This window comes from Branchiostoma lanceolatum, chromosome 6, assembly GCF_035083965.1.
Source record: "Branchiostoma lanceolatum isolate klBraLanc5 chromosome 6, klBraLanc5.hap2, whole genome shotgun sequence".
Classification (NCBI taxonomy): Eukaryota; Metazoa; Chordata; class Leptocardii; order Amphioxiformes; family Branchiostomatidae; genus Branchiostoma; species Branchiostoma lanceolatum.
The window spans coordinates 23,177,621-23,195,926 of NC_089727.1; the positions used below are offsets into that span (position 1 = coordinate 23,177,621).

The following is an 18,306-nucleotide window of genomic DNA, read 5'->3' on the forward strand; positions in this document are numbered from 1 at the left end:
GTGCATCGAGATCGGCGTTTCCTGTAGGTTTTACGCAGGTTTACTGGCAGCTCCAGCCAAATGGATCATAAGTATTACATCTGAAGATAATAAAAAGCGGAACAGTTGATAGTTTGGGTGTTTTTATTTCATTTCAGAACGGGTTTTAGTTGAACTATCTCCCGAGATCGGTGCTCGCACGTTCTCACAGGCGCTTCGTACGAACTTCGCAAATTCCGTATTTTCCCACACTCTGTCCTTCATAGAAATCAAAAGATCGTAAAATATAATTGTTCAGCTATTTTCTGACCGAGTATTGTCAACTGTTTGCGTCTTATATCAATGTGGAGACCGTAGAAAACAGTTCTGGGTGCCCCATATGGCACCCTGGGACGGCCGTCAAAGCGTGTTCCTGTGCACATTTTGACGCCGTCGAAGTGTGCTGTGTGGCACGCTTACATACCTGTGTGGATGATTGAACCTTCTTGGTCTATGTATCGCTCGTTCTCATTTAAATGTACACATTTTGTAACTTCCGTTACCGTTTGAAGTAAGACGTTCCTGACATTAAGATAAGCCACATATAAGGTGCCAAGCTGTCGTTTTTAAAAGTCAGAAAGGTTTTTTAAGTCGTCATAAAACGACAGTTCGGCACCTTATATGTGGCTTATCTCAATGTCAAGAACGTCTTACTTCAAACAAAATGTGTACATTTCAATGAGAACGAGCGGTATGTGTCAGCTAAAAAGGACCTCCAGTGATACCAGGTACATTATCAGTGGATGACTGCAAAAAGGGAATTAAACCTAATCACGTTTACCAACAGTCAGATGAACATTCGCACGTGATCAGTTTTTAGAACCATCATTTGGCTGCATGATCAAACTAACAGATGTGGCTAGCCTGTGTGTGGCTTATCAGCAGGATGAATCCCCTTTAAGATACATGTACTGTGAAAATTGACCTGGATAAAGTTTCCTGTTCATCTGTTGTTGAGTCAGGTTGTGTTATCCCTGTCAATAGAGCCTTGGACATTTGGATCATGGTTCTTAACCACGACTCAGATTCAGGAAATGACTTCTCAGACTCTGGTGATAATTATCAGACTGGCCGGAGGTACAAGAGGTGTGATCACCATTTCAACAGTACAGGGCCAAAATGCATCTTAAGGGGGACCCAAGCCATCATCTTTTCCTCCCTGGTTCAAACACCAGTAAAACCAGCAGCGCACAACAAAACAATGACCAAAACCAAGCAAGAAAAACTTAAATTTCCTTTTTTGTGTGGATTTCTAAAACCATTGAAGCCTAGCTTAGCAGTCTGTTCAGGTTATTAATTGTGACTGCACTGGTGGACTTCTTGAAAGTTCTGCTGTGTATGTGTTACTTAGAAAGGAAACTTTGTCTGTTGAACCCTAGGCTATATGTATCTAAACAGTTTTCATGTACAGGCACAGATACAGCAGTTTAGGTACAGGTCCTGAGACCCAGACCTAATTATATAAACAAGACTGGTCGAATATTCGTAAATCATACATATACATGTAGCCAACTGTCATTTTTAGTGGTATTACTCATTTGTCATCTTTGAATGAGGAATTACTGGTCTTCATTTCCACATGAGGACCTACCTGCACATATGACTTGTCTGCCTTATAATCTAAAAGAAAAGAGAAATTAAAGATTTCTTCATTCTCAAGTGCAAGATTGTCAAAATCGTTATCTCTGACACAGGCAATTCTCATATGCAAATAGCCTCATCAGAGCTAGACCACTGGCTGACAGCAATTAAAGACCAACCAGACTGAACCAGATGTATGAATTAAATCTTGTATCTGCTTAAATAAATGGCAGTTTGGTAATACAACTAAGGAAGTTCAGCATGCATCCCAGGCTGTACCTTATCAAAAGCAAAATATCACAGAAAACTACATGTAATCCACATCAAAACAGAAAGTACCCCCTTGGTGGAGCTAGACTAACTAGTGGAGTACCATGACAGACCATGTGACATACATGTCAGGTGGTCTGTCATGGTACTCCACTAGTTAGTCATATGGTCTCACAGGTCACCATACAGGCTAGCCTTGCTGGTCCCTAACCTGTGTTCTAGTTCTGTCTTACCCATATAGACTAAGTGGCTGAAGGAGGAGTTCCCTTTCAATCGGACTTGTATACAGATATATGTTTGGAAACACAGTCTGATGATGACTTCAGTTATTATTATGATCATTATTATTGTAATTTACAATAATGATAATGCATCTGAAGATGGTCAGAGACAAGTGTGTAACTCATTGCAAGATGTATCTGTTCTTATCTATTGCTCTGACTATTTCAGGCAAAGCAAGCATTTTCAATGCAATCTTCTGATGTAACGGCAAGGATGCCATCCCAAACCTGAGTCTATTACTAGTATTAGGATAATTCTTCATTCTGACTTGTTATGCTTGATTCCTGGAGCTGATTCCAACTAATTTACAATGCACCTACTAAGTAATGTGCAGATACTGTAAATGCACAAATGTTTGCGGTGGTTTTATATTCACAGTTTTTGTGGTGAACTCTTTATTGTGAGCTTAAAACCACTGCAAAAAGCTGTAACATTGTGTGAATGTAGCGCTACTATTGCTTCAAATGTGAACTCAAAACAACCGTCAACACTCTATTTTCTGACCCTACACAGAATCAAATCCCTGCAAACATCTCTGCATTTACAGTATTACTCCCAGCTTTTGGCGAAGAGGGTGGTTCGAACAAAGCATTAGATACAGTACTGGTCTGTGCGTCTGTGTTCCTTGAGCTTGAGATGCCCTGCCACCTGAGTCGTTATTTCTCTGGCATGCCCCTACCCCATGCCAGCAGCTGCCAGGAATATCAGGTTCAATGCCATTTATTGCCTATCTTTTTTTAGGCCTCAATATCTTCCTTTGTTGTCCATGTCATTGGCGTCTCATCTACAGGGCAACAGTGGTTGCAAACAGTAAAGCTTTGTGCATAACAGGTCACTGTGTGTCACACGCGCACCTCAATGGAATCCTGGAGTCCGCGGGTGACCTTGATATTTCCTGGCCCTGTGTCTAAAGAGAACCGTCGCTCACAATGACAGTATACTGTCGTTAGTCTAAAGTGGGCCTTAGACAAGTTTGACAGTACATTCATTGCTATGTTGATATCAACAATTAACACTTTAGATGGAATAAGTAGAGAATGTTCATTTTGAAAAAAAATAAGTTAAATGACATGGCTATTCATCCATTTAGATATTAGAAGTAATGGTTTTTAATGAAGATGTTGTATCCAATTATAAGTACTGTCACTAATGGAGCTCTTTTAAACAGTAAATGATTTCAATCCTGGTAATTTGTTCAATGTCATCATTTCCACTTAAAAGTAATAAGAGCTGTAGAGAGTACATGCTGAACTTACAATATGTGCTAGCCTTTCAGAAACAACAAGAAGGGAAATGCACATTCCAGTGTGTGTTATAGTATATTATACTGGTGTATATTATATAGGACAAAGCTATCGAATGTTTAGAACCCGGCTGTCTTCCCTCAGCCAATCAGGAGCGTGCATTTCTTGTGACTAAATCCACATAGTGTGGCCTCCCAAGGGGTAGGGGTGTACTAAGTAACGAATAAATTGACTAAGTTGGAGACGCCCACCAGTAGGTGAAGTTCCATTAACCTGATTGGATAAAATTGTGGGCGTCTCCAACTTAGTCAATTTATTCGTTACTTAGTACACCCCTACCCCTTGGGAGGCCACCAGGGCCTGACCCAGAAAGGTGCCAGTTTTTGTTTTCTTATAATTACCAGTAACACACAAGGCCGGTCCCACCACCACAGAGGTGCCAGATAATTTGTCACGGTCTGGTCAAGAAGGCTCTACATTTCAATTTCTTCCTCTTGTATTTCACCTCAAACACCTTAAAGCCAACAAAAATGCATGTCCTTTTTAATATATGTATTTATATTATTTGCTTCGGAAAGACAATCGGGTTCTAAAATAGTTAGATCCCGAGATCTTGGTGTCTTAGTGGATTTGGTACTGCTCCGCCCACCCTCGGGAGTTTGTTGGCATCCCTCGGGCTTCGCCCTCGGGAACCAACAACTCCTCGGGTGGGCGGAGCAGTACCAAACCCACTAAGAAACCCAGATCTCGGGATCTAACTATTACTTTGAATTCTATCTGGCACCATAATGAATATGCATGATGACCACAGCACAGGACTAGGGTATACATGCCGCAAAGAAAGGTGACTTAAAGGTCAAACAGCCCACCCACTCTCCTTGTCATAACTCATCAGTCAAGCCTAAGTTACTGCTAACTGCTTAAACCCTTTTTCTTCAGATTCAGCCTTGGGCCCCACCAGTTAAATTTGTTTTAAGTTACAGTCTTCTAAACCTCATTCACATAGTAGAAACATACTGGAACATGTTTCCAATGTGTCACTGAAGGAAAGTCATCAGAAACCCAATGGAAACATACCCAACTTCTCCGCCCATAGAAACACAAGGAGCTGCCAGCTAGATACAGGATGCCCCCTGTGGCATAAGAGTGCTGTTGTTTGTTTTAGTAAGTGCTGCCAGATGGACTTGTAATTGGAGAAACAGGGAGTTGTGGGGTGATTTAACCTTCTTGTTCTGATAAACACTGTCTTTTAGAGATGAGTGGACAAACAAGTCCTATCGGTGCCTGACGGACCTTCTTTAGCGTATACGATTTTTGCACCAGCGTAGATCAGATTGGAGATTAGTTATGTATCGCCCATATTATAGGTTTGGAAGGGTATCCAATTACACAGTGCTTCAAGAAGTAGGTCATTGATTGGTCATTGATAACTACACTCTACTTTACCACCATTTTGCAAGACACAATTTTTAATAAAATACAAGACAAGAATAGTGATATATGACTTTTGAACGCCATGAAATACGCAATCATTTTGAAAATTTTATGACTGAACCTTAACACTTCACGGTTACCAGTAGAAGGAGAAAGTTTAAGTTTTCACTGTGTTTTGAGGTTGTGGTTAAACAATGTTGTAGTATAGGGCGTATTCACGTGACGTCATCACCCCTGCCCTCCGTGGGCGGCCATGTTGGTGCTCACCCTGCAGCGAAGTTTCTCGGTGTCCGACGGTCTCTAAATTTCCAAGGAATGTGAAGTCGTCTGATCGCTGTTTTATTATATGCAAAGAGTCTCCAGCCTCACATCCTTTTCGCTACAAAAATCCAATTTCACCTACTGGAAATGACCCATTATCGACGAGCGAGGAAATGTTTTCCCCAGCAGCCTACAAACATGGCCGCTAAACTGTTTACAGAGTACGCATAAAATCAGTTCACAGCATACAAGTGTTCCAAGGCCTGCAACCACGTAGTACAGTGTCTTGAGTGTCGTGAAAAAATTTGTTTACAGGGAGTACGTTATGATCGGGAAAGTTCGACGTTGAAAGACCCCCCAGTTTACGAACGTATCTCAAGCAACGACTACACGGTGCCGCCACTGTGTTACACAACGGGCCTGTAATTTGCTTTTCGACCAGATTCAAAGGTTTCCATACACTCACGTTGATTCTCAAACTTCAACTATTTAGATCCGCTGTTCGTAAGTCAGAAATCCACTTTTGTTAGTCCCTTCGTATGTTCCCTCACCTACGCGAGAAACGCCAAACCAATCTTACTGTTACCCGATCAGTGTGTGCTGTATCAGTCCCAATCAAACATCTGACCACGAGGCAAAACACCATGATTGTGAGACAAAACGTTTCGAAGGGAAATTGTGAATGGCGTAGAAAACATCAGCTATTTATACGGAGAGTTCCATAGGGCTCCACTATCAAGTGAGCACCAACATGGCCGCCAGTGCTCGTTGCTAGGGGGAGGGTCACGTGACTGAATACGCCCTATACATGTAGTAGTTAACGTAACATGACCTATTTACGTGCAGAACCTATTTACGTCCGGTTTGGCTCATGTCCACATGTCGCAGTGTATTATGCCAAAGCCTTTTCTCATGATCAATACAGTATATCATAAGACAGTATGATCCTCAGCCATCTCTTTAATTTTTGCACAGCAAAACATAATGGCCATGTGTTTAACACGTGAATGCCACGTGCCGCGCATGTGGGGGAAATTTACAGATAAACATTGTTTTTTTTTCCATCGCTTTAAGCAAGTGGCCGGACAGACATAGTGATTTTACTATCATTTGTCTGCAGACTACTTTGGACAGTTACTGCATTTTTTTTCTGGTCTATGTTCTTCAAGCATAGCGCTAGAAGGGAAAAGATTCAGAAGTGGACGATAATGGGTTACCCTTAGCACAATTCTTCATCATATACCTCAGTATAAATACATGCTCGCACGGCGTTAAACAGGCGGAAAAAAACTTACAGACCATGCATTTTCTTTTTCGAAGAGCTCATATTTCTGCCCATGGGTTTGAAATTTGGCTCTGTCCGTGCGGTTTTAAGATAAATACGTTTTGAATAAATCGGACGTTAATTGGTCATGTTACGTTAGTAGTAATACATTGGAAACGCGGTCATGGATTCATGGTTGAATGATTATATTATAGTTATATAATATATAATATTTCCAGAATTCTGTGATTGACCTGGAGTTGGACTGTGGTGCAGACCTGACCATGTGACTAATTTACATATGAACAGGTAAACTGATGGGGTCCACGGAGAGCCTGGGCAAGAGTTCCGGTTCCAAGATGCGTTCGTCCTCCTTACTGGACATCGCTGACCACAAGGGTTCCAACCCTGACATCACAGACAGGGCCAAGTTTGAACGGGTAAGGAAAAGAAACTTTTGAGTCATTTAAGTAGGTAGCTCACTGAAGAGCTAAATCTTCAACTGGTCATGACAGTGAAGATATATGCTTAAATTTGTATGTAGTATATATTGGTTCAGGGACCAGGGAACTTTCTTTAGCTCAGGCACAATGAGCAGTGGATCATGGCTTAACGTCCTGTCCTAAGGCCTCACCAATTTAATTTGTAGGTTCTCGGAATCGCCCGCCCCTATTTTTTTCACATCCAAGAAAAGGAAAAAAAGGAAGGTAGCATTTGTAAGCAAACACAGAATGTTTACCTACACATGTTATATCTTCACATTTTCACAAGGAAGGATAATTTAAAAGTGTTTTAGGTCTCATTCATGAGTTTTTTCGGCCCATAGGCTTACATGTTATAATACGTGTTTTACATGAAGCTATAGAAAATGCACCTGTCCAATGTGCCAAGACCTACAGGACTTGAAGTTGGTTAGTGAAGAGGGAGGGGGTGTTTCCTCTGTTATCGTTTCTGTGCATCACTTTGCACTGTTACATGTATGTCTTAGATTTCCGCTGGATGAAACCCAACAAGACGTAAAAATATAGGCTTGAGGTCGGGTAGAAATTTGACAGAATTTCGGTGGCTTCTTTGACGATTTTTAATACCAAGATCAGCTTGAGGAAGTTTGTGAGTGGAGCAGGGGGCGTGTTTCATTACATTGCTTTGCCTGGCAAATCTTAGATTTCCGCAGGATGAAACCCCACAAAAACGTGAAAATATTTGGCTTTAAGTCCTTCAGTCCTGAAGCTAATGACTTTCAAACGTTTTTGTGGGATTCCATTCGGCCGGCAAATGTCTAAGATATTGCCACGCAAAGTGATTTTCAGAAACACCACACACAGTGGAAAACACGCCCCTCACTCCCTCACTCACGTACTTGGCGTCAGCAAGATTAAATTCTTGGCATTTAGAAAAAAACACATCAAAGAAGCCGCTGGAATTCTGCTGTTTTTGTGAGGTTTAATTTGTCGGAAATAAAAAATTCGCCGAGGGAAGCAATCTTTGTCGCACCGCTGCACAGAAAACATGACCCTCCCAACTCACATATTTTTCGGAGGTGATGTTGGCATGGTCGTGACCACCAAAATGCTGTCATATTTATACCTACGTATAGCTACAAGGATCTCAACCAGAAATATGTACGTCGACTTGAGCTAAGGCTATTGAGGGAAACTACAGGCACACAGTGTAAATAATTATATACATTGCACTCCATCACTGTAGCACGCCAATGGCCTGTCAGGCACTGTGGAAAATTATCAGAAATTCACAATTTTACTGGCCGATATCGAGTCCAAGTGTCCACAACAATAACCGCCTCCGTGCTCAGATCACGCGCGCTCACGCCAGATTGTACTCTCGCGAGAGCAGATTCAAAATGGTGCCCGAGTTTGGAAAGGGGTCTAGATCTGTTGGCCAATCAGGCACTCGCATGTCACTTCCAACACTATATATGGTATTGGAGGTGACAGAAGTGGCAAAATATTGCCAAAAAGAGCCCTAAATAAATTGTTTTGAAGAGGTGTATGCCAAAAATTAAAATTTAGTCCAAAAATGACAGAGATGAATTGATTTGAAGATTTCACAGGTGGAGGAGGAGAAGAAGAAGAAACATCAGGGAAAACAATATGTTATGCCCATACATATAAGATAAAATGGGTGAAACATTTACTTCAGTGAAGGTAAGGCCACGCAGCAAGTAAATTTTATGGATGACATCCTCTGCAGACTCCAAATTTAGTGCGCGCGGGTGAAAAAAAAACAAGCCGGGCAAAATAAGAAAGGATATTCACATTATCAAACATGAATACCATAAAGCATGCAAGAAGAATTTGAGCGATAAAACATGGTATTACAACCAACAAGTCTTATAAATCTAGATACAAGTATGTATAGTACATCAATAATGCAAAGACAAGGTTTTCCGTACACTGGACACAGATGCAAATGCCTTTTTACGGCGTTTAGAACGTTTCTGCAATAGAACTGACAAACGTTTGTGACATATTGCCCCATTTTTGGTATATTGACCATTGCCGAAATGTACAAAAATCTTGTTTTTTATTTCAAAATCAGATGAAAATCAATGCGCGCGATGATGTCATCCATGAAATTTGCTTGCTGTGGCCTAAACATTAAAAAAAAACATAGTACACAATACCTACCATTCATGTGATTTGTATTTACTGCATTTACTCTGAAGTCATTCAACAATTTTCCAGCAATATTCCATTTTCCAGGATAGCAAAATGGCCTAAATGCCATTATTCAGCTTTTGTCTGCCAATGTTTTTATGAAATGTTTTTTCCTGAGTAGCAGAAGTACATATACCTGCCTAGTACCTGCCTACGTGCTCAGGAGGATCCTCTAAGCCACTGTCCTTCACATATAAAAAAACAACAAAAAAAAACAACTGTACAGTACTTTTAATCAACAGGTACATTTATTGTACAATCATGGGAGATGCATTGTATATCCTGGATGAGTTGGTTGTCTACCATTATAGATAAAGTCTTTGTTTTTGTCAAGCTGCAAACTCGAATAATCATATGTTATGCAACATTTTTATTCTTATTTTTTTTGCCCTGGTCCTACATATTCTTTCTGAAAAAAAATTGAGAACCAAACTTACACATCAAATTGATGTGGCCCAAGGATTGTGACCTTTGGACTAGTGCATGTTCGGTGAGTGACAACAGCCAAGATTTGGCTAATTGCTTGAAGTGTGGCTCTCAAACATGGGATTTATGACTCATCCAAGAGGATGCCAGTAACCAAAGCTAGGTACCCATTTTCACATGAGAGGAGTGAGGAAATTCATTTTAGGGCCTCTAGCCTTGGGACCTGCCAGAGATTTAAACAGAGAACCACTCACATGATTCCGAGTCAACAAGGCCACGCAATGCCCCACAATGCTGCACTATTGTATTTTATTGACAGTTTTCCCAGTCTCTATGGATGTATACAAAATATATTCTTGCTGTTTTGCAGGTGTTGAACAGCATTATGAGTGAGCTGGAGCCTGTGTGTATGGTCGAACAGGACTTCATCATCAAGTTCTTCCACCTGTCTTCAGACTCCACAGCCACTGACGTCGGCTCAGTGAGTATTAGTCTGCCATCTAGAAGAGATCAAAGTTGATTGTCATCGATGGTGTTTTTCTGTCAAAAAATGGTACAAAACTAATGTTGATGAATGTTATTGTTACTGCGGAAGTGTGGCCATGAAAGCGGCAGGGCGAGCAAACGCGCTGCGACGTCCAAAGATTTGTTACACTCTAACGTATGATCCGTACTGTTTCTGAAAATGGAATTTTAAAGAGATGTGGAAGATATTTACCAGTAAGTACTAGACAGTTTTGTGAATGTTAGCATCCAAGTAAATCTTAATATGAATGACATAAGCATGCTCATTGATTTTCGCCTTGCAACCTGTTGAAACCATACCATAGATATCTATTCTTATGATTTTTATCTCCATGAAACAAGTGCTTTTCAAAAAAGCTGGCGTTTTGGCTACGTTTATGACTGTGAATTGTCTTTTCCCTTTTCTTGAAGTAAAATCTGCCAGAGAAAGTCACTCAAGGGCTGTTGAGTCTATAAGAAAAATTGTCATTTTGGGAAAGGAGTACTGTTTTAATAGAGAAAGGCAGATTGGGGAAAGCAATTTTGAAGTTACGTCACTTAACTTATTTTGAAAAAGCTGGTCTTGGCCTACAACTTGTACTTATTTCTAAAATGTACAATAGGCTTATTATAAAAGCTATCAATATAATTATGTACATAGCACGCAATAAAACATAAAATTTGAAAAAGCACCATTGAATCATCAGCACTATGGGAATTAAGTGAAATAGAAGTTCATAACAGCTAGTTCTATCTAAAATGACTACCAAATGTCAAACAAGTGTTCAAACCAATTAACAGCTAACTCATCCCTATTATTCTGGTTTCCGCATTTACAACATTTCTTCCTTATTTTCCTGGATAATTTTGCTAAAATTCATGAAAATTCCCATATTTTTGTGCCGAGCGGCGTCACTTTCCACGTCCGTGTTGTCTGAATGAAGTCGATACTGAACAATGGAGCATTTGCTACTGTAACAAAGGATCGCTGTTTTGCAAACAACATCAAGAGCCTCTGTTTACATCGGGAATAAAAGTTTAGTGGCGAGTGTTTTGCAAGAATCATCTTACCGCGCATAGGAGCCGCTGTACGGTATTTTCCATTACAATGAACAGAAAAATTTGAATGCCGGGTTTGGAATCTATAAAGTCCTGTTCATAAGACAAAGGCCTTGTATAATATTAAATGAATATTTAAAAATAACAAATATAAAATATTTATTCATTTATTAATGAAAAAAATTTAAAAAATGATATTCATAAATATGATATTGATAGATTAATATAATATTAATATATATTTTTTATATTTAATATCTAAAAAGAAAAAAAAATCCATGCACGGACTCGATCCCGGATCTTCCGGATCCGAAGTACTACGACGTTACCAGTTGAGCTAAGTTGTAGTGTGTCGTGTGCATCTCTGTACATAATGCTATAACCTCACTACATGGTATCATTTATGTCGATTTTTGGTCGTTTTCTTGACGAAATCATTTTTTTTTCTTCTGCAATCTTGTGGTATAGATGTAATATGGTCATTTTTCAGGATATCAAAGTCCAAAACCACAATGCAATGATATTTCCGAGCAGTTGTAGCAGTTACATGCGGTCGCCCTCCTATGTGTCATGCAAATCAAGCCTGCCTGGGTTTCTTGCTCCCTTGCCATATAAGGCAACGGCTATACGAGAATTTTGGTAGGTATTGCCATATAAGGTGATATGGTGTGCGACACAGTGTTGAACCAAACAGCATTCATGCATGCATCGAAGTTAAGAGCCAAGACATTGCTTAAAGTCAGCATAACTGAAGAACGTCTAGATAGATTGTAATGATATTTGGTATGTTGGTAGGTGCTCGGAGAACAAAAGGTCAAGGTCGATTTTGGGCCCCCTGGTATGTGTCAATGGATCTGCAGTGGCATTTTTGTCAAAATCTTCCAAGGAGAATAACTGAAGAAAGGAATGACAGATTTTCATGTTATTTGATATGCATGTAGGTTGATTAGACACAGATGTACACAATGAAGTGCAAATTGAGACTGAATTTGCATAAATAAATGAAGATTATCTGTATTCCATTATAGGCATGCTATGGCAGGTGTCACCTGTTAGTTTAGAATTGGGTCAAGAAGTGTTGTCTCTTAACGTAACATGTGAATGCAGTAGGGCGCTGCGAGATCATCGAGGCAAACATTGTTTTGTAGTCAAATTATGATAAAAATTTGTACACGATGTAACGGTATACAAACATTACAACGATAATGGAAAATGAAATTTTGTAGAATCTTTCTGTCAATGAGAATTGAACCTAGTGGTAGGTACAAGTATGCTGTCTAAAATCGCATCATTTTCCATCCGTCCATGGACTGTATTTGAACACCTCGACCTGGAAACATGTGAGTGGAATCCTCTTCAAGGGGACCACCTGTCCAACGCGACCATTTTTGCTCAGTCCCCGGGTGGTCGCTTTGGGCAGGTTTGACTGCTAATGAGGACCTCATTTGTGGTATTTCTGTTGTGGTACAGTCATCTTTGTCTTCGAAGGACTACCAAGAACATGTAAATGGTAGGGACTTCATATTGGACATACAAGTAGCTTGAATAAACAACAACTCCATTTTATACTTGAAGTTCTTTTATTAATGGGTAGGGTAATATCCTAGTACATTTTTTACATCATGACAGTGTCCGAAACTTGACATAGATAGAATGCTTCAAGAAAAACAACATCACTGAAAACACCCCTCTTCCAAAATGACATCTCATAGACTCGACACCCCATGAGAGACTTTTTCCCACATATTGTACTTGAGAAATAACTGGAGAAAACCTTTCACACACACAAAATGCCAGCTTTTTTCAAACTCACTTCTTTAGTAGTGCATGTACTAGTAAGAAGACATGCCTACAGACATGTAGAATCTGGGCAGCTAACTTACACCAGGCCAGTGAATAACAAAGACAGCATCAAACAATTTAACTAATATATAACAGTCATTACTGTAAAATCAGTCATTACTGTAAACATTTTGTCAGTGAGGTGGGCTACAAATGACAGCATACACTTCTTTCTTGACTTCCTTTTAAAAGCCAGAAAAATTGTATAGAAACGGCAATTTCCTGTCTTATATATGTGGCTAGTCTTCATTGTAAAGGCCTCGACCGTCTAACTTAAGCAGTAACATTTGGTGACAGGCATGAACAACCTAAAAGCATACAAGGACAGTGACAGGAGCAATCTGACTTATTACATGTAATCTGTCAGTGAGCCTGGGTAGCTTGCTTCACCTGCCAAATAACCATTTTTATCTCCATGAAAAATGGAGATATTTTACAGTTTTGGGTGTGTCTGTTTGTCTGTGTTTCCGCACCACTCCAGTCAGCATAACTCAAGAGCCTCTTGATGGATTACAATGATATTTGGTACGTGGGCGGGTGTTGTAAAGCCGAAGGTCAAGGTTGATTTGGGGCCCCCTGGTATGTGACCTTGGTACTGCAGCGGAACTTCAATTTTTGTATCTTTTGACCTGGACGTGCTGTGGTCTTGATTTTTGGGTGGTAGATAGCTTGTGACGTAATAAAGAAGTGGTGTAGGTTTGGGCCCTCTAGCAGCTTCCTCTGGAACTGCAGGGGCGTTTTTGTGAAAATCTTCTAAGGAGAATGACTGAACAAAGGAACAATGGATTTCCATGACATTTAGTATGCAGGTTGCTTAGACAGAGATGTACACAATGAAGTTCAAATTATACTAATTGAGACTTAATTTGCATAGCTAATAAGGAAAATCTATATTTGCAGTGTTTTCCATTATCAGACTCAAATACATGTAACATATGTAGTTTATGGAAAGTTGAGTATCATCATATACCAATTATGCAAATAGATTCCTAATTTGCATAATTAATGCAAAAACATCATAATTCATCTAATTGGAAAATTATAGGACTGTCAATATTGCAACATGTGTAAGTGAGATAAAGGTGTTTATGACCAAGCATATCTTATGCAAATGTGGAACTCTTGTTATACATTGTATGACTTTTTTCCTTTGTAACTTTTGTTTATTTTGGAAAATAATGTTTTCTTGTAGAATAGTCTGGCACCCGTTTATATAGAAAATGATTGGCATGTGAGTATACATGTATGCCTAAGATATAGGCGAGAGTTCTGATTGGTTCCAAGTCACACATTCCTTGTAAAGGCATATTCTAACCCTGTAACACTGCTTCAGGAAATAATGCAGGATGTAAGAACCAAACGTTTGAATGGTGAGGCACAGGCCAGACTAGTCTGTGTGAACTGAAGGTGATTGTTGAAGTGAACTGGAGCCAGAATAGAATCATGGTTCCCACAGGCTGCAAATTATGATTTGGATTCTGCGTTGTTGCCTTGTTATTCAACTCTAATGATGATTGTCTAGTTGGGAGGCAAACATTGCTTGTCTTGAATTTCTTTTTCTTCCTTCAATCATTCTTCCTTTAGTTTTATTTCTTTTCTTCCTTTCTTTAGCTTCATGCAGAGTGCAATACAGTATAGAAGCCTAATCTTTCCTTTGCTGTTCTAGGATGAAGAAGACCAGATAGAGGAAGGTGTTGTTGATGCTGATGGAGGGATGTTCAGTAAAGGTCACACAGAGAGACAAACAGAGTATGTACCACATTCTCAACTACACTCAACACACAAAGTTTGGAAACTGGATTTTGGTTCAGAGTTTTATCATTGGAAAGCTTCTTGATTGCCCTTTACTGTTAAGTAAACGTTATATTCTATTTCTTATGGGTTAAGCACAACTTGAGTATGTTACTGAAGAGAAGTGCTGAATTTTCCCTTGATCATTATGTTCATGATAGTTGTTTTTTAATGATAACTGTTATGTTTTACATCATTAAAAAGCTTGACAAATTTTTGATGTTTTTTCTAAAACAGCATCTCATTTGTGATGATCACGCTTTTGTGCAATAAACACCTAGACTGATTTCGTGGCTGTGCCGACCAAAAAAATTGCCAACAAGACTGCCAATAAAACCGTTATTGCCATGGCGATGGTGGCTCTTTGTTGCTGGTACATGTAACGGGTGATTAGCAAGACCATGGGCAGAGCAGTTGGTCAGGGTTATTAAACCAGTTACACCACACCAGTATGGGACTAGCATCTGCAGTTTGTACGATACCAAAGTTACATTTCAGCTGTTGAAATGAGTGCATGACAGAAGCCTTGTTTGACTGAGGATTTGTAGTGAAGACCCAAACACATGATTATAATAAAAAGTCTTACCCACCATTTCCTAACTCACTCACTATCTGGTTTCTTTTACCCGTATATGGTCTCTTCCAAAAGATACCAATTTTACTTTTATATTCTGTAATTATTGATCAGTACCTGAAGGCACATGAAAACTGGTTCAGACTCAAAAGTTCAGTCAGAGGCCGGCAACCCCTCCATTCATTTGTGCAACATCTACCTTGTTTAGTACAATCTTAAGTATCAAGTTGAAGGAGGGTGTGCGCAGCCTTTAACAGTATAACAGTACTGGTGGAGTGGCTGCACAGTTCATAAAATATCTCAGGATAATCATTTAAAATTTGTATTTTCATACCACAGTGACTTTAGTTGTACCTTATAATAATAATAACAACCAAATTACCTTCATTTTGGTATGCTGCTGTGCTCCGTCGAGCTTGCTCGAAGTCATCTCGTGACCAGTTGTCGCCATAACACTCTAGATCTGTCGGCCATCGCTGCAGGCAGTTGGTGTAGGTCTAAACCGCTGTCAGCTTGTGGTATTTTGGTAATATAGATTGGCAACATTAGTGACAGGATTAAAGAGATATTGCCTTTCAAAATTACAACATGGACTTGACTTTATTTAGATTGTTAACATTGCCTGGCTCAGGTCATGTCTAGCTGACACCTATTTTACTATACATATTACATACGAATGATTAAAAGTAACAACAGAGATATAATTGATTAAGTTTCATAACTTTTTGCGCTGAGTGTATCTATTCTATATTTAGTGTCATCATTGTATATATAGCCTGACTTACATGTAATTGTGCTTGGAGCAGCCCTTTCTCTGTCCAGGCCCCAGAAACTCAAAAAACTCTATCTGATTCAGGACAATTGGGAACATCCTAATCCTGTTGATGAAAGAAAAAAACATTTCGATTGAATATCCTCTATGTAACGTTTCAGAAAATATGTCAGTTATGTGTCTTTGTAACAAAAGATAATGTATTGTGCTTTATATTTTATGAAAGGTGTCAGCGATTATGCACATTTCTATCTTATGGTGAAACTGTAATGTATCGATGAAGACAGTGCCAATTCTGATCTTTGACTCTTTAATTCTAAGTCTATGAAGTATTAAAACATCACTCTTGTTTGTCATTTCAGGAAGCAAGTAAGTAGTGAAGTGAGGTCAGTACTATAATGAAAATTATAATGAAAATAGACCACAACATGGTGTATTCCGTATTACCCGAGGTACCAACCTGACTGCAGGTTGGATTGCCCAACAACTGAGGGCGGAGACCGAGGGTGATGCAGAATACACCATGTGTATTTCATCTAATTAAGTATGTCATATATACCTGAAAAAAAACATGCAAAATGCGCCAGTGAGGCTGGAGCTCAGGGTGATTCGGCCTGCGGTAGGGCTGGGACCGAGGGTGATATGCAAAATTGGCCAGAAGTTGAGACAATTTTGTGTTTATACTTTATAGCTAGTTAAACCGAGGGTACCAAATCTACATGTAGTTGTATATACTAGGCTGAAAGTGTGGGCTCTGTGCCTGCGTCTATTTTTTTCCCCTGGAACGTTATCCCAGCCCTTGTATGGCATAATTATAGTTAATACAGGGTTAATGACCTGCCCTGAGGTCTATATGGTGTCATAAGGCATTGTCGTCCCTATAACCATCGAATGAGCGACCAAGTCCGCGATTAACGATATTATCATAATGTACATGTAGCTATTATCATTCATCAAGCATGGCACACCACCAAAGAAAACCAAGATGGGTGCTTTTGTTTTCTTTGAGGGCTGTGCCATGTGTGAAATAGGGGGGCAGGTTAGAAAATAATAACTGTTGTTTACAGAATTTACCGTTGATTTCGATTGTATTTGCTTTTTATTATAATCATTAACTTCATTCATTATCATGCTTAAGTAAGTCTGTCTACATCAGAAAGTTCCTTAGAATCTAATAAAAAAACGGCACGCTCTCAGGGTTGAACAAGTTTTCAAAAATTCACTTGCCCTATCGGGCAAGTAGAAAAAAAATCTACTTGCCCGAACCAACTTTTGACTTGCCCGAAATCTAAATGACATTTTTTCTTTGCATCTTTGCTTGCGGTAATGAATTCTGTTATTTTTCAGTAAAAACGTCTTGTTAAGCATGTAATTATAGCAAAAAAGTTTTAACTACAAGACCAAGCTGTGTGGATGTCATGACCGTATTTACGGGAAATGACAAAAACTTGAACAAGAAGCATGATATTACAACGTATCTTCTTTCACTTAAACCACGCCAATTTCATTTGTTGCTTCTAAGATTTTTCAGAATAAAATCAGAGCGATACGGAAAAAAATGTTGGCAAAAAGTCTAAGGCTTATTTAACATAAAGAACAACATTCAAGTTTTCAGCAAATGTTGTGTATCGATCATTCCTTAGATCCAGTACTACAATATTCCTGTGTTCACTGAGGGCTATTATTATTCTCCCATTTCTTTAGTAAACAGAAGAAAAAATCAGGTATTTGTCATATGATGGAAAAGTTACATTTAGATTGTTGTGGATCTAATATAACTAAACATGGTTCTTATGATATGGCCAGTTTTGAATCATTGTCGTGAAATTTTTATTTTCTAGATAACATTAGTCAATATCAATCCACACATGTACATCAAACAACACCTTCAAATGATTTTTGCAGTATTAACATTTAGAAGTTGAACAGAAATTTAGAATATCCTGAATATACACTCAATCAGTTAAAATGTTGTGGGAACCCTCAGAGTGTGTCATATCCACAATGTTGCTGTTCAATGAAAGAAGGAAAATGCTACATTGAGAGAGTGCTCACAGGGATATCATGTTTCAAAGGATTTGATGTTGCAAAGTTTCATGCCAGCAGGTCTACGAACTGAGAGAGCCATGGGTGTTTGTTTACATGTACTATGTGAGCCAAATTGTCCTGTTTTGGGTTGAATTCATAATCTTTTGGAATATTTTGAGAGAAATGTAGTTTCTAATGATAAGATACATTGTGGTGTGGTGTTTTTGTGATCCTTTCACTGGAATAAAGTTTGTTTTGAAACAGACTGCATGAAAAAA

At 39.1% G+C, this 18,306-nt stretch overlaps 1 protein-coding gene and 1 long non-coding RNA gene across 2 annotated transcripts in view; one reads left to right on the forward strand and one right to left on the reverse strand.

The window, feature by feature from the left end:
* The window catches only part of LOC136437071 (exocyst complex component 1-like), a 100,523-nt gene that overhangs the window by 47,474 nt on the left and 34,743 nt on the right, over nt 1-18,306 (forward strand). The window contains exons 13-16 of the mRNA XM_066431538.1: nt 6,664-6,794; nt 9,829-9,939; nt 14,530-14,612; nt 16,363-16,386. Of these exons, the coding sequence (XP_066287635.1) occupies nt 6,664-6,794; nt 9,829-9,939; nt 14,530-14,612; nt 16,363-16,386 (349 nt within the window). The remainder of the gene's footprint in view (nt 1-6,663; nt 6,795-9,828; nt 9,940-14,529; nt 14,613-16,362; nt 16,387-18,306) is intronic.
* Nucleotides 9,249-17,190, reverse strand: LOC136437074 (uncharacterized). The gene is made up of 3 exons (XR_010756149.1): nt 16,014-17,190; nt 15,611-15,740; nt 9,249-9,958 (listed from the first exon to the last, which is right to left on the reverse strand). It is a non-coding gene; the product is annotated as an uncharacterized lncRNA (long non-coding RNA).